Source organism: Watersipora subatra, chromosome 5, assembly GCF_963576615.1.
Source record: "Watersipora subatra chromosome 5, tzWatSuba1.1, whole genome shotgun sequence".
NCBI lineage: Eukaryota > Metazoa > Bryozoa > Gymnolaemata > Cheilostomatida > Watersiporidae > Watersipora > Watersipora subatra.
The window spans coordinates 62,796,907-62,810,883 of NC_088712.1; the positions used below are offsets into that span (position 1 = coordinate 62,796,907).

Sequence of the window (13,977 nt, forward strand, 5' to 3'; positions counted from 1 at the left end):
GCTGCAAATGGAATTGCTCAGGATTTGTGCGGAACAGAGCTGATTAAATTTGCCGCATAAATCCGATTTTGGAGCCAACTTCTGTCCGATCAGAACTGGTACCTACGTCAAAAATAATCGGCTTGCGGCCGAAGAAATAGGTCCTAATCTGACTCGCACAAGTCTAGAAAAACATCCGTTACTTTTAATATAAAAGACCAACTTGTGCTCAGGCTCATCAGTCATTTGCCAGCGCTTTAACGAGACTGAAGTGGAGCACACAGAGCTTACATAGTAAGTAATACTTACTCACAAGTAAGTGTTTTGTGTTGATACCAGGTTATTAAAACTTCAGATGGAAAACACTAGAGGGAGATGTTTTAAATTTAAATTGAGTGTTCAACTAATTTTATAAATTATATTTTATTAAGAAGATAAATGTTCAATTATTTTATACCGTTGAAGATAATTGTTATTTAGTGCATTGAGACTGTAGTGACTCACAATCACTCATTTTCTTGCGCAAAAACTCATGGCTGCTTTTTCAATTAAACCTTGCAATTAGTGTAAAAATCTCAGCCAGGTGCAACTGAGCTTTGGTACCTGTTGAACTCATTAAATGGTTAAAAAATTATTGTGCTTGGAATAAAGTGTCTACGATCACGAAGTCTCTCTATCTCGCAGTGGTAGCTTGTCAGAAGTTGGCTGGGCTCCTCATCATTGGTCCTTGCTGCCTGTGACTTGATGTTTCTGGCCAATTGTAACTTTAGAGTGATCTACCTTGCAGAGAAGATTTTGACCTGTTGCCAGTTTGCACCTAAACTCAAATCCACAGCACTTATAGCTAATAATAAAATGTTTTACTTCAAGGCAACATATATCAGCTTTTCTACAGAGTAAACAGATTGGGATTTATAGAGGCACAGGTCAGTAATTTGTCTTAAATTTTTGTTTTAATTAATTTACTCGAATTGAATTGTGTTGAAGTTATGATGCATTGTTATGTATGACGTATGATTATGCAATTTTACCACAATTGATGCACAATGTTTTCAACTCTATGTAACTGTGTATCAGCTTCTATTATGGGCACCAAGACTTATTGTTTATATGTAATTTAACAGGTTTCACGACTTGATGAATTAAATAAAGGAATAAACAGGCTAATTCATCTAATTGTCGAACCCTTCCACAATCCCATAACAGAGTTTTAAAGTTTCTATAAAACTCTACAGTGAAACCTACCCTCTTGAGTGGAGAAACAGAAGCGACACACGTCGCAACAAAGGTCAAACGGAACAGAGTTGAGCTAGAACCGAGCCAGAACTAAAACCAGAACAGATCTAAACCGAATTTGATGTCGAAACAAACTGAAGACCGACATATCGTAAGCTACACAGTTACAGATCTACATTCTGTAAGTTACACAGAACAGTCAGAATCAGCAACCAAAGGTTATCGAAAGTAACAGCTGATCACATACCTTTATCACAAATGGTATGCACTTTAAATTGACAATTTGCCAGCATCAACTATGGATTCAGAATCGCTGCGCACTGCATCTTGTTTTGACAGCTCAGTCAAAGATAGTAACCTTGTGCATTATTCTTATATAGTATCTTGTTTAGTATAAATTTGTGTGGGATATTTGCTTCCCTGACAATTAATTATCTACTGTACTGGCATTTATTCTACTGCCTAACCCAGGCGCTTGTTCACTTAGCATAGGCTTTGTTTATTTTGATTTGTAGCATTACATTGTAATCCCAACTGGGTGGATTATTCTGGGTTAAATTTGGTCGGATATATTGGGTGCATGGGTGGCATCATGTCTGAGGTTGAGGATGACTCAGCCGCGGATGAGGGGATACCACTGCGTGACGGAGAGACACATGAGATAAGCGAAAATAATCCTGAAAATTCTGATAGCAAACTTGACGAGGCTAAGGGTACCGAAAGCTCAGTTGTTATTACTCAAACCCGACCACATAGAGATAAAAAATTATCCGAAAACAGTAAACAGAGTAAAATTTCTGAACTCAACTTGAAAACCGGTAAATCTGTAAACTTAGTTCTGCGATTTTTAGCACCCAACCAAAAGGCATTATCTGAGGGTATCACTCTAGAGCATTTATATAATGTATGTGATGAATTAGATAGTAACATAGGTAATGCATGTGAAATGTACAACACATTAGTTGCACTTTGCAATAGTGACGAGGATCAGGTAACTGAACGCACAAAGTTGATGTATACAACAGTTATCTCTAAAGCAGATGGATGCAAAGCACTCATTTACAACAAGATCAAGGAACAGGAAGCAGAGCAAGAAGAAATTTTGAAACAGCAAGCCGAAGAAAGGAGCAGACAACTTGATGAGGAAAAGAAACTGTTCCAAGAGCTGTGAAAAGATGTCGATGCTGCACTTCCGTCAAACATCAAGATCACAACTCAGAAGCAAAAACAGGCAACATCACTCATGACCAAGGATGTCCAAAGCATGTCAATAACAGAGCAATCAGGAAAGAGTAACTCTACACAAATCTCCATACTTGCTAGATCCAACACTTTTACCGAGAAACCATCGAGAGAAGATTCAGATTTACTCAACAGCAACCCCACGAGAAACATAAGGCTACTCAACAGCTTACCAGAGAGTAAGATAACCCCACCATCATCACCAGCCTTTTCAGAGACCTCCGACTCTACTGTTCTAACTACACACTAATCAAAGGGTTTACAGATGCGTTGAAGGATACCAACAGAAAATCAGTGAAGCCAGACGTCTTCTATGGACATGTTCTGCAGTACTCAGATTGGGAAGTAGACTTAGAGGAGTACTTGACAGCTGAGAAGATAACCGGGCACCACAGACTACGTCACCTCAAGAAGTACTTAAGCGGTGAGGCTCGAAAATGTGTGGAAAGCCACCTATGTAGCAACACAACTGTTTCTTATGACGACGCCATAAGTCTACTCAAAGATCGCTATGGCAATGAATTCACCATTACTAGAAGTTTTCTTAAAAAGCTCTCTGATTGGCCAAGCAATAGGTCAAAGGACTACAAGGGTTTGAGAGAGTATAGTGATTTTCTCGGATACTTGCGGAGTGCAAAAAAGTCTATGGGACAGCTATCAATCTTAGACAGCCCCCTAGAAAATGAAAAAATGGCAGCCAAGCTACCGGAGTGGCTAAAGTTATGATGGCCGAGGGTAGTCGCACAGAAGAATAGAATGGCTAAACGATACCTAAACTTTGAAGAATTTGAAGAGTTTGTTAAAGATGAAGCAGAGATTGTCAATATGGAGATAACACAGAGTATGACATCCGAAAGAAAGGAAAGAAAAGACGAAAAGAAGGACAGAAAGGAGAGATTGGACAAGAGGAGTGTTGGGAGCTTCCTAACTGAAAGCGACACAAAGAAACCAGACGGCAGTAAATTTTGCCTCTACTGCTCAATGAGCAACCACGTCACATCTGAATGCTTCAAACTGCAGAAGATGCCGAAAGAAGAACGTGAAAAGGTGATTAAGGAAAAAGGAAGGTGTTACCGATGTTTGAACGTTGGACATAGAGCTAAAGGCTGCAAAAACAAAAAGCAGTGTTATGTCTGTAAGTAGGGACACGCCACTGTCAACCATGACCCCAACTGGATACCCCTAAAAATGGACAATTCTAAGGGTAAGTCGGAAGCTACGAACAACTCAAAGGAACCGATAACAAACCAAGCTTCACAGCAGAAGGCACAGGAGAAATCTCAAGCTCCATCAACTGACCAGCAGAAAAAGGAACTGAGCTGCAGAGCAATCGGAACAAGGGGCAACTTAAGTAGCATGCTAGTGCCTGTATACTTGTCAGCTGAGACAGGAAGAGAAATACTGGTCTATGCTATGCTCGACAGTATGTCGGATGCTTGCTACATCTCTTCAAATATAGTACAGATGCTACAGGCAAAGCCAGATGACATAGAAAGAGATGTCACAATTCATACCATAAATGGATCAGAGTGTGTGGACATAGAGAGGTATGACTATCTGATGCTCAGAGGTTATACTATGAACACTAATGCGCAGATAAATGCATACAGAAGAGACCATGTCTCTTGCAAACGCGACCAGATATCAGACACCAGCAAAGCCAAAAGGTACCAGCATCTCCAGAAAATTCCTCCAAAACTTGATATACCAGTAGGACTACTGATCGGGGCGGATCATCCAGAAATTCTACAGCCGCTTGAGACGAGACCTGCTCCCTCAGGCTCTACAGGTCTTCCTTTCAGAGTCAGAACCCTTTTTGGTTGGACTATGGGTGGAGGACCTAGCAGCAATCAGAAACCAGGTAAGTATGTCTTCCGAACAGAAACGACAACAGCACGTATAAATCTGCTGGAACAAAACTTCAAGGACACCAGCAATGACCAACAATACATCTCACAAGACGACCTAAAGTTTTTGGAAATTATGCGAACAGAAATTACTCACAATCGAAACAGAAACTATGTGATACCATTACCATTCAAGAATGAAGCAGATCTGCCATATAACAGATTGCAAGCAGAGAGCCGACTTCGAGGTCTGGTTAAGAAGTTTAAGGCTATACCCAGCTACCATGCAGAATACAGGAAGTTCATGAATAAGCTTATTGAGCAAGGCCATGTTGAAAAAGTTCCTCTTTCATCGGAACCTGGCAAGGTGTGGTACATACCACACTTCAGTGTTCGACACAAGCAGAAGAAAAAGCTCCGAGTGGTGATGGATGCTAGCGCACGTTTTAATGGTGTTTCACTCAATGATAGACTGCTCAGTGGCCTGAATCACATGAATTCGCTGATCGGAATCTTGATGAGGTTTCGACAAGAACCGATAGCTATAACCTGCGACATAGAACAGATGTTCTATAATTTCAAAGTCAAAGCCAATCACAGGGACTACTTACGGTTCTTATGGATTGATAAAACACTGACGCAGATTGAGGAATTTCGTCTGAACGTGCACCTATTTGGCGATACAAGTTCACCAGCGGTAGCAACATTTGGATTACGAAAGCTTGCAGACGACCATAGAACCATACACCCTGCAGCAGCTAGCTTTCTGAGAGAGGAATTTTACGTAAACGATGGAGTGACTAGTTTCCAAACATTGGAGGATGCCAAAGGTCTCATCCAAGGAGCAAGGGCCATATGTACTAAAGGAAACATAAGGCTGCACAAGTTCATATCGAACAACAAGGAGGTCCTCACTTCTGTTCCTGAATCTGAAAGAGTAGAGTCCGCACAAAATCTCAACCTCTTCAAAGACCAATTACCGCAGAAACGAACGCTTGGCATGGAATGAAACGTCGACACAGATACACTTCGCTTCAATTCGCCAAAGATAGAAACACAGATGACCAAGAGAGGAGTGTTGTCGACCATTGCTCAAATCTATGACCCTTTAGGACTCATATCCCCAATAGTATTCAGAGGCAAGAAGATTCTACAGAAAGTCACCGCTGAAAACACATCATGGGATCAACTTCTCACACCAGAGGTTAGTAAAGAATGGATAGGTTGGCTGAAAGACCTGACCCACCTGGACTCTATCGCATTTTAGCGATGCTACAAGACAAGAGACGTGGCCACAGCAGAACTGCACCATTTCAATGATGCAAGCGAAGCTGGATACGGAACCTGCTCATACGTCAGGCTGAAGCACACAGACTCAACTGAAACTTGTAACCTTGTATTTTCAAAAGCCAGGGCGGCCCCACTGAAGCAGCCAACAACTATACCTCGTCTAGAACTTCAAGGAGCTGTAACAGCCTCAAAGATCGCCAGTGTGGTGCGCAAAGAACTCAAGATGGAAATAAGCGAGGAAGTATTTTGGACAGACTCTCTTATAACTCTGGGATATATTAGAAATGAAAACAAGCGCTTTCATACATATTTGACAAACCGAGTTACTCAGATCAGAAACATAACAGAGGTGGAACAGTGGCAACATGTATGCTCAAAAGACAATCCCGCAGACTGGGCATCAAGAGGATGCTCCACAAAAGATTTTGTTGAGGAGACCACATAGACTAAGGGACCAGACTTTCTACATGAACCGTGTATTCAGCGATACATTAAAGAGAACAGCGTCAATGTGACAGTGGATGACCACGATAAGGAGGTGCGAATGATGAAAACCTTCTCGGCTCAGACCACCATCAATCTGGCCAGCAGATATAATTGCTACAGCAATATGGAACAACTTGTGAAAAGCATAGCAATTTTAAAGGGCTGCGTAAGACAGAAAGCATGGAGACAACCAGAAATATCTGTCACAGACTTAGAAAATGCAGAGAAATTCATAGTAAGTCAAGTACAGAAGTTGGCCTATCTGAAGGGGGAGAAAAAAGCAGGGATCTCGTCACTCTCTCCATTCACAGAAGAAGGAATACTGCGCGTAAGTGAGAGAGCAACCAATGCCTCCAACTGGAGCCATGACTATAAACATCCAGTAATAATTCTAAAACATACTCACATTGCAAGGCTGATTATAGCCAGAGAACACGACGAGATTCAGCACCTAGGATAGCGCTCAACGCTGTGCGCTATGAGAGAAGCAGGGTACTGGTTGGTAAATGGACCAGGAGCAGTAAAGAAACACCTACGTGATTGCATACTGTGCAAGAGACTGAGAAAGACACCTATGAAACAACAAATGAGCAACCTACCAAAGGAGCTACTCAAACTTACGGCACCATTCACCCATGTAGGAATGGATGTTTTCAGCCCATTCCATGTGAAGGATTACCGTACGGAGAGGAAACGCTGGGGACTAGTAGTCACCTGCCTCTATTCTCGGGCTGTTCATATTGAAATGCTCGACCAGATGACAACGGATTGTCTGATACTCGCACTTCGTAATTTCATGGCTATACGCGGACCGGTTCGAACAATCATATGTGACAACGGTACAAATTTTGTTGGGATGAAGAACGAAATGGAAAGGCAGCTCAATCTAGCTGAAAAAAAGGTTGACGACTATCTTCAACGTAGCAGGATTACTATGAAGTTTAATCCTCCTAAAGCAAGCCACCATGGAGGAGTCACAGAACGCATGATTAGGTCGATCCGCGCAGTCATGAATGGCTTGAATGTGAAGTACAGAATGGACTCTACTACTCTAAGAACTGTTTTTAGTGAGGTTGCCAACGTTGTGAACAACAGACCGCTGACTGGAACAGCAATCGAAGACCCAGATGAGGGAATAATGACCCCAAATATTCTACTGACTGGCAAAGAGCAGCTCTCAGCACCACCCCCAGGATACTTTCCTGAAGAGGATGTGTACTCCAGAAAATGGTGGATCGTTACTCAGGCAGTGACAGAAGCCTTTTGGAAAGCCTGGAAAACGAAATATCTTAGTCTCATAACCCAACGACAAAGATGGACTGCGAAAGTCAAAAATATCAAAGCGGGAGATGTTGTTCTACAGTACTTTGGGATGACAGTGTGGACCGAAACGACTGGAAGATAGGGAGAGTCACTAATGTCAAACCTGGATCTGATGGACTGGTGCGCAGAGCAGAGGGAACCACATGCTAGACAAGAAAGGGAAACCCATCAAGCCGGCTACAAGGCTGATCAGATCAGCAAACAAGCTGGTCTTGCTGGTAGAAGCCTAGGTCTCAGAGAAGCCAAGTATGTTTGCTGCATCAATATGGACGCATAGTAGTAGTAGTAATGGTTGTAGATGTAATACAATTAGATTTAGCAGTTTAATTAATCAAGTGCTCATGACTCCTATCACATGAGCTAGCAGTAAAGCAAAATAATCTAACAAGTATTTTAACACAATTATTACATCATTTGTTCTGAATAATGGAATTTGATAACCTCATGTAGTTTAAAGTACAAACCCAAAGAAAATGCCTGTAAAAAAAATAAATGAATAAAGATAAATTAGTAAATTTCAAGAAATTAAGGTGGGAGTGTAGTGACTCACAATCACTCATTTTCTTGCCCAAAAATTCATGGCTGCTTTTTCAATTAAACCTTGCAATCAGTGTAAAAATCTCAGCCAGGTGCAACTGAGCTTTGGTACCTGTTGAACTCATTAAATGGTTAAAAAATTATCGTGCTTAGAATAAAGTGTCTACGATCACGAAGTCTCTCTGTCTCGCAGTGGTAGCCTGTCGGAAGTTGGCTGGGCTCCTCATCATTGGTCCTTGCTGCCTGTGACTTGATGTTTCTGGCCAATTGTAACTTTAGAGTGATCTACCTGGCAGAGAAGATTTTGACCTGTTGCCAGTTTGCACCTAAACTCGAATCCACGAGCACTTATAGCTAATGATAAAATGTTTTACTTCAAGGCAACATATATCAGCTTTTCTACAGAGTAAACAGATTGGGATTTATAGAGGCACAGGTCAGTAATTTGTCTTAAATTTTTGTTTTAATTAATTTACTCGAATTGAATTGTGTTGAAATTATGATGCATTATTATGTATGACGTATGATTATGCAATTTTACCACAATTGATGCACAATGTTTTCAACTCTATGTAACTGTGTATCAGCTTCTATTATGGGCACCGAGACTTATTGTTTATATGTAATTTAACAGGTTTCACGACTTGATGAATTAAATAAAGGAATAAACAGGCTAATTCATCTAATTGTCGAACCCCTCCACAATCCCATAACAGAGTTTTAGAGTTTCTATAAAACTCTACAGACACTTTTAAACTATAACTGGACGAAGTGACTCTGGAAGTTTTGATTGTTATAAATAAAGCCAGGGTTAAATGATAAACTAATAAATCACTCTCTTAATTTTGAGTCATACAAAGCCATTGTTGAAGTTTATAAGTTCACACAGCAGAACCGGGTTGCTCAGTTCAAAGTTCAAACATGTAGTGTGTTACACATAGACCTTGTAATAAGATTTATATGCTAGCAAGTGAATAATAACTGAATAAAAACAAGACAGACAGAGAATTAGCCAACTAAAAAGATATATTAGGGACAAATTTGTAGCACAATAAATAACAATGGTATGCTAAGCATATTTTTCCTATTACACTTATTATACATGTACATGCATCATGCATGAGGCACAAAAGAGGACGCTATGACTAACAGGGCAATGTGCAGACTCGGACACAGGTGTGCATATATTCATATGACTACAGTAGTCATGGCAACGTTATTAATTGGATAGACTGACATTTTCGCCATGACTTCTTTCCTCTTGTTTTCACAAATACCTTAATCTGCAACTCCTTGAACTCAAACTTGTACTCTCATTTTGTTAATTCAAGGATCTCTTACTGATCATCAGACTCAGTTATCGGAACTAGCATGCCAGCCAGTCTCCTTTGCAAGACCCGTGCACTGTGAAAGATTGTTGTCAGTAGTCAGCATGTGTATAATTATCTTGTGAAGTGGTAAGGTGACTAAGTGGTGTTGTGGTAGTAAGCTTGCCTTTGCATTTGGTGCTCAGGGCTGAAACAATTATTTTTCTTTACACTTTTAGCCTGGCTTTGGACAGACGGATATGACACTTACTGAAGTAAAGATTATGCCATGCAATGAAATAAATGATTTGAATAGAGGGAAGAGAAGAACTTTCTTAATGGTATTTGCAGTAATTGATATATAGGTTCGTTTATACTCAACTTGAACGTGTTTCTAAGTGAAGTTTCTTGCATTTTGTTGCTGCATCATGTTTCTCGTACTTCTACTAGTAGACTATTATGCTATGAAATAATCAGTTTACACTTTATACCCACAAATACATTGAGCCATGATTAATATAAAGAAGCTTTATTGATTGGCAATAAGCCTTCATGTAGCCTGACTAGTTCTAGTTTGAAAACATTTATAAAAAAAACAAAAGCAAATTTAGTAAGATGAATCTATGATGTTAAGCAACAATTTCAAACAGTAACATTTGAAGCTTCACACAATGCGCCAACTCAAAAATATGTTAGCTGTTAATCTGTGTTAACATATTGCTGGCTACCTTTATATACAAGGTCTAACCGCATGGTCTAACCGCATGGTCGAACTTATGGGCACATAATGGCACATGTCAACAAGTTATTTTTATAAACTGGTTACTAGTCTTTGTTGGCATCCCATTTTGTAAATCTTTGGCAGTTCTTAGGGTCATTCCATTCATCTGCAAATTTTCTAGTTTTTGTTGATGTCAGCATTTCCGGCTTATTTATTATTTTACAAAAATTGCACACTGCGGGCTTCGACGCTTCCCTTTCGGTGTAAAAACTCTCTCTCCACCGATGATATCGATTATACGCCTCATCGTTGCGCATTAAGTACTGCAGGTGCTTGCCAAGTTCAGCAACAGATGAGAAGTTGTAAGCGTGGATGAAAGAATTCGGAGGGGCAACACTGTCATATTCATCGATTGAGAGACCACCAAAAGCGACTGGAACAAAGTATTTGTCTGACTCAAATGTACGCCAGAACTTTTCCGTGATGTATTCTGTGCAGAGAGAATTTTCAAAGGCAAGGTAGAACCTGTACTTTGAGTGTAAGTTATACATGCAAGTAGTATTAAATCTAGTCCGACATGGAGAATATTTAGTACATCCTCCAAATACATCCACGTCGACATACGCTGACAATTGCTTCATAAAATCTAGCCTGTCGTACTGTTTAGAGTTACAGTTTGATACGTAGGCATACGCCCCTTTAGTTTTTCCTTTAGCGAAGTTAAAATTTTTATAATTAGCATTCTCTCGTGCGTATGTTCGTCCATAGGGAACACTGAATGGGACAGATGACTTTATGTAACTAAGAGTTCCATTGAAATCGTTAACAACTGAGTTCCAGCTGTAGCCGGGTGTTGAAGGAGATTCAACTCCATAAATGAACCAAAGCTGACGCTGTCGAATATGTTCCGGTACTCTCTGGGTAATTTGAGGAGAGTTCTGCGCAAAAATTACAGCATCAGCCTGTAAGAGATAGGCTGGGTTGTCACTTGTCTGCATGATGCAGTTGGAATATTCACACCCATCAAATCGTAAGAACTCTTCCATACCTGTCCATAAATCTCCCATGTAGAATATGGTCTTATTTTCTGGTGAGCTCATGTGAGTTATTACTGACGATGATGATGGACTCACATGATCTTCATTATAATCATCACCATTTGCTTTCCAAGGCCTCCAGGATATTCCAATAAAAACCAGTATGCAGAGAAAGAAAGCATATCCTAAATACTGTTTTCTCATTCCATGCTTAAGCATTTTGCCAATACTAGACTATGCAGCCTATACTAGTACAATAATATCCCCAGAGTAGTTAGATAATTGATTGCTACTAAAATGTCTATCGAAACATTTCGCGTTCACCTATTCTCAGCCAATCAGCTGTCAGAGTTGAAAGCCTACATGAATGGCAACTTGCTCAGCTCTTCTCATAGTCAATCAGTTATGAAAGTTGAATACCTACTTGACTGGCAACCTTAAATAAATACCTGTATGAAAAATTGTAGAATCAATGTGAGAATCACACGAGCCTGCTCTTGTGAGTTCAGCAAACACATAACACTTCAGCATCCAAGGTGAATATTTGAGAAAATTGCCTCGCCTGTCTTGACAAACTGTTGTTTTTGCGAAGTTGTGCCCCGGCGAGCGGAGCAAGCAAAACAACAGCTTGTCACAACACGCACTGCACCTCATTTATCAGCTACACTCAAAGGGAGTTGTCCTCTTCCGTCTATGCGGCTTGACTGCCACATTATTTCGGTGCCTCCATTGGTAATCATAACGGTTTTAGCCCAAAGACCTATATAAAAAAAAGAAGATACAAACGTTTAACCAGAGACTAGTCTCTGCGGTAAACTTTAGTAGAACTTAAAAACTTAGGCAACAACAGCCACTAAACATGTTGTTATTTGTGCGCTCAGTCAGGTCTATTTCTTCTTATTGATTTTATTTTTAATTTATTTTATTCTACTATTTTTGCTCTACTCGTGTTTACCGCAGAGACTGGTCTCTGGTTAAACGTTTTTATCTTAATTTTTTATACATAACTTTTTGGGCTAAATCCTTTATGATTACCAATGGAGCGACCGAAATAACATTGCGGCTAAGCCGCATAGACAGAAGAGAACAACTCCCTGTCAGTGCAGCTGATGCATCAGGTACAGTGCGTTTTATGACAAACTGTTGTTTTGCTCGCTCCGCTTGCCGGAGGACAACTTCGCGAAAACAACAGTTTGTCAAGACAGGCTAGAAAATTGTCATGCCTTTGTAAAAAGAAGTACAGGAGTTTTTCAGTATGAATACTAGTTACATTTGCACAGCCTGCATGTTCTCTGTCAATTTAATGAAGAGCTTTTGAATGACAATTGACAAAAAAGAGTAAGAATTAAAGAATTGAGAAATCTCATGAAACACTGGGTTTACTATTGGTTAGCCCAGTGGGTTAGTGTGGGCTTTCCATTGTAAGACTTAGGGCTAATGTGTGTGTATGTTTGTAAGTATGTATATGTGGGAGTATGTGTATGCATGTTTGCATGTGTGTGTATATGTGTCCGTGTTAGTGTGCATGCGACAAGCCCCAACTCCCATTGCGAGGGTTGGGGCTTGGAGCTGAAGTTTGGCAGCTGGCGCGAAGCCCCGGCCGCCAAGCCATATGGTGCATTTTAGACTACTTAAAACAACTTTCCTGAGCTTTGAGGAATGGCCATAAGAGATGGTGTGTAAATGATATGAACTATGAATGCTCAATAAGAACACAAGGCAAAACATAAGATATCTATGATAATACATGACGTAGTGTATTTTCTGTCAGCACCAAAGAAATATCATATATATATACATATTCATATATAGGGTCTATATATACATACCCTAGGACACTTTTATTTTGCTAGTATTTAGTTTCGTGAGTAGCACACAGAGTAAATTTTTGCTGCAACTTAATTTTGCGGCTCTGATAGGTACGAAAATATAGTGATGTGAAAATAAATGCAGTGGAACAAACAGATTACATTCCTCGGGTCCAGCTAATAAGAAATTTCTTTTAATTTTGGACTAGTTCGTATTTGTAAACCGCAGATTGAAATGTGTGGGTGAGATCGATAATTCAATTTGATCACTTGCTGCCATTTGTTTTTTAGACTATCAATGACATCTAGGTCCCTCCCGCCGTGACTTTCACACTCGAGTCCCAAGAAGAAGAAAATAGATAACAACCAACTTCACAACCAAAACTGTATGTGGTTGGACCTGGTGAGGGTTGATATTGTTTTTGGTTGGTAATAAAATTCATCACTACAATAATTATTATTCAATTTTATGACTTCACCTACCAGACTTTCATCCTCATCAGTTACAAATTCGGTGACTAAACTAATATCATCATAATTTGCTTTGCCATGCTGCTCAGTCGTGTATTAGCTATAATGAGTTTACCAGAAATTTCCCATTGAGCCCAACCACACATGATAATTACCTGCATTTTTATTATGACGATTTTATTGTGGATATCAATGAATGAAGCGATTTAACTCCGCGTTTTCGCTCGTTCGTTATGATAGTTTAGTTTCGCTCATGAAATTTTGGCGAGAGGATGACTCCGCGAAAATGCGAAAGTTAGATGACGCGAATACATAAGTGTCCTAGGGTATCATATATATATATACATATACATATAGGGTATCATATATATATACATATACATATATATATATATATATATATATATATATATATATATATATATATATATATATATATATATATATATATATATATATATATATATATATATATATAGTTAGTTAGTTACTGCTTTTAGTTACTATATATATATATTATATATATAGTAACTAAAAGCAGGTGTATATATAGGCCTATATATGTATATACATAATATATAATCAATATCTAATCCATGAGACTAATCAATCCAACAAAATCTGAAATAGGAAAAATTAGCAAAACCCTCCTCACAAATATCAACAACAAAGTGACAAGAGAAACAAATGTAA

The 13,977-nt window shown here is 39.4% G+C and overlaps 2 protein-coding genes and 1 pseudogene across 2 annotated transcripts; 2 read left to right on the forward strand and 1 right to left on the reverse strand.

The window, feature by feature from the left end:
• Positions 1–3,921: 3,921 nt before the first annotated feature.
• Positions 3,922–5,313, forward strand: LOC137397570 (uncharacterized). Its single transcript, XM_068083862.1, has one exon. It carries the CDS (start codon positions 3,922–3,924, stop codon positions 5,311–5,313), a length of 1,392 nt encoding a protein of 463 aa, XP_067939963.1.
• A 51-nt stretch (positions 5,314–5,364) lies between these two features.
• Positions 5,365–7,633, forward strand: LOC137397571 (uncharacterized; annotated as a pseudogene).
• A 2,439-nt stretch (positions 7,634–10,072) lies between these two features.
• LOC137397572 (alpha-(1,3)-fucosyltransferase 7-like) lies at positions 10,073–11,224 on the reverse strand. The gene has a single exon (XM_068083864.1). The coding sequence runs from the start codon at positions 11,222–11,224 to the stop codon at positions 10,073–10,075; it is 1,152 nt and encodes a 383-aa protein (XP_067939965.1).
• Between the last annotated feature and the right edge of the window lie 2,753 nt (positions 11,225–13,977).

Excerpts from the sequence above, each read along its gene's own strand:
- LOC137397570 (XM_068083862.1), top strand. The coding sequence starts at position 3,922 with ATGCTACAGGCAAAGCCAGATGACATAGAAAGAGATGTCACAATTCAT.
- LOC137397572 (XM_068083864.1), bottom strand. The coding sequence starts at position 11,224 with ATGCTTAAGCATGGAATGAGAAAACAGTATTTAGGATATGCTTTCTTT.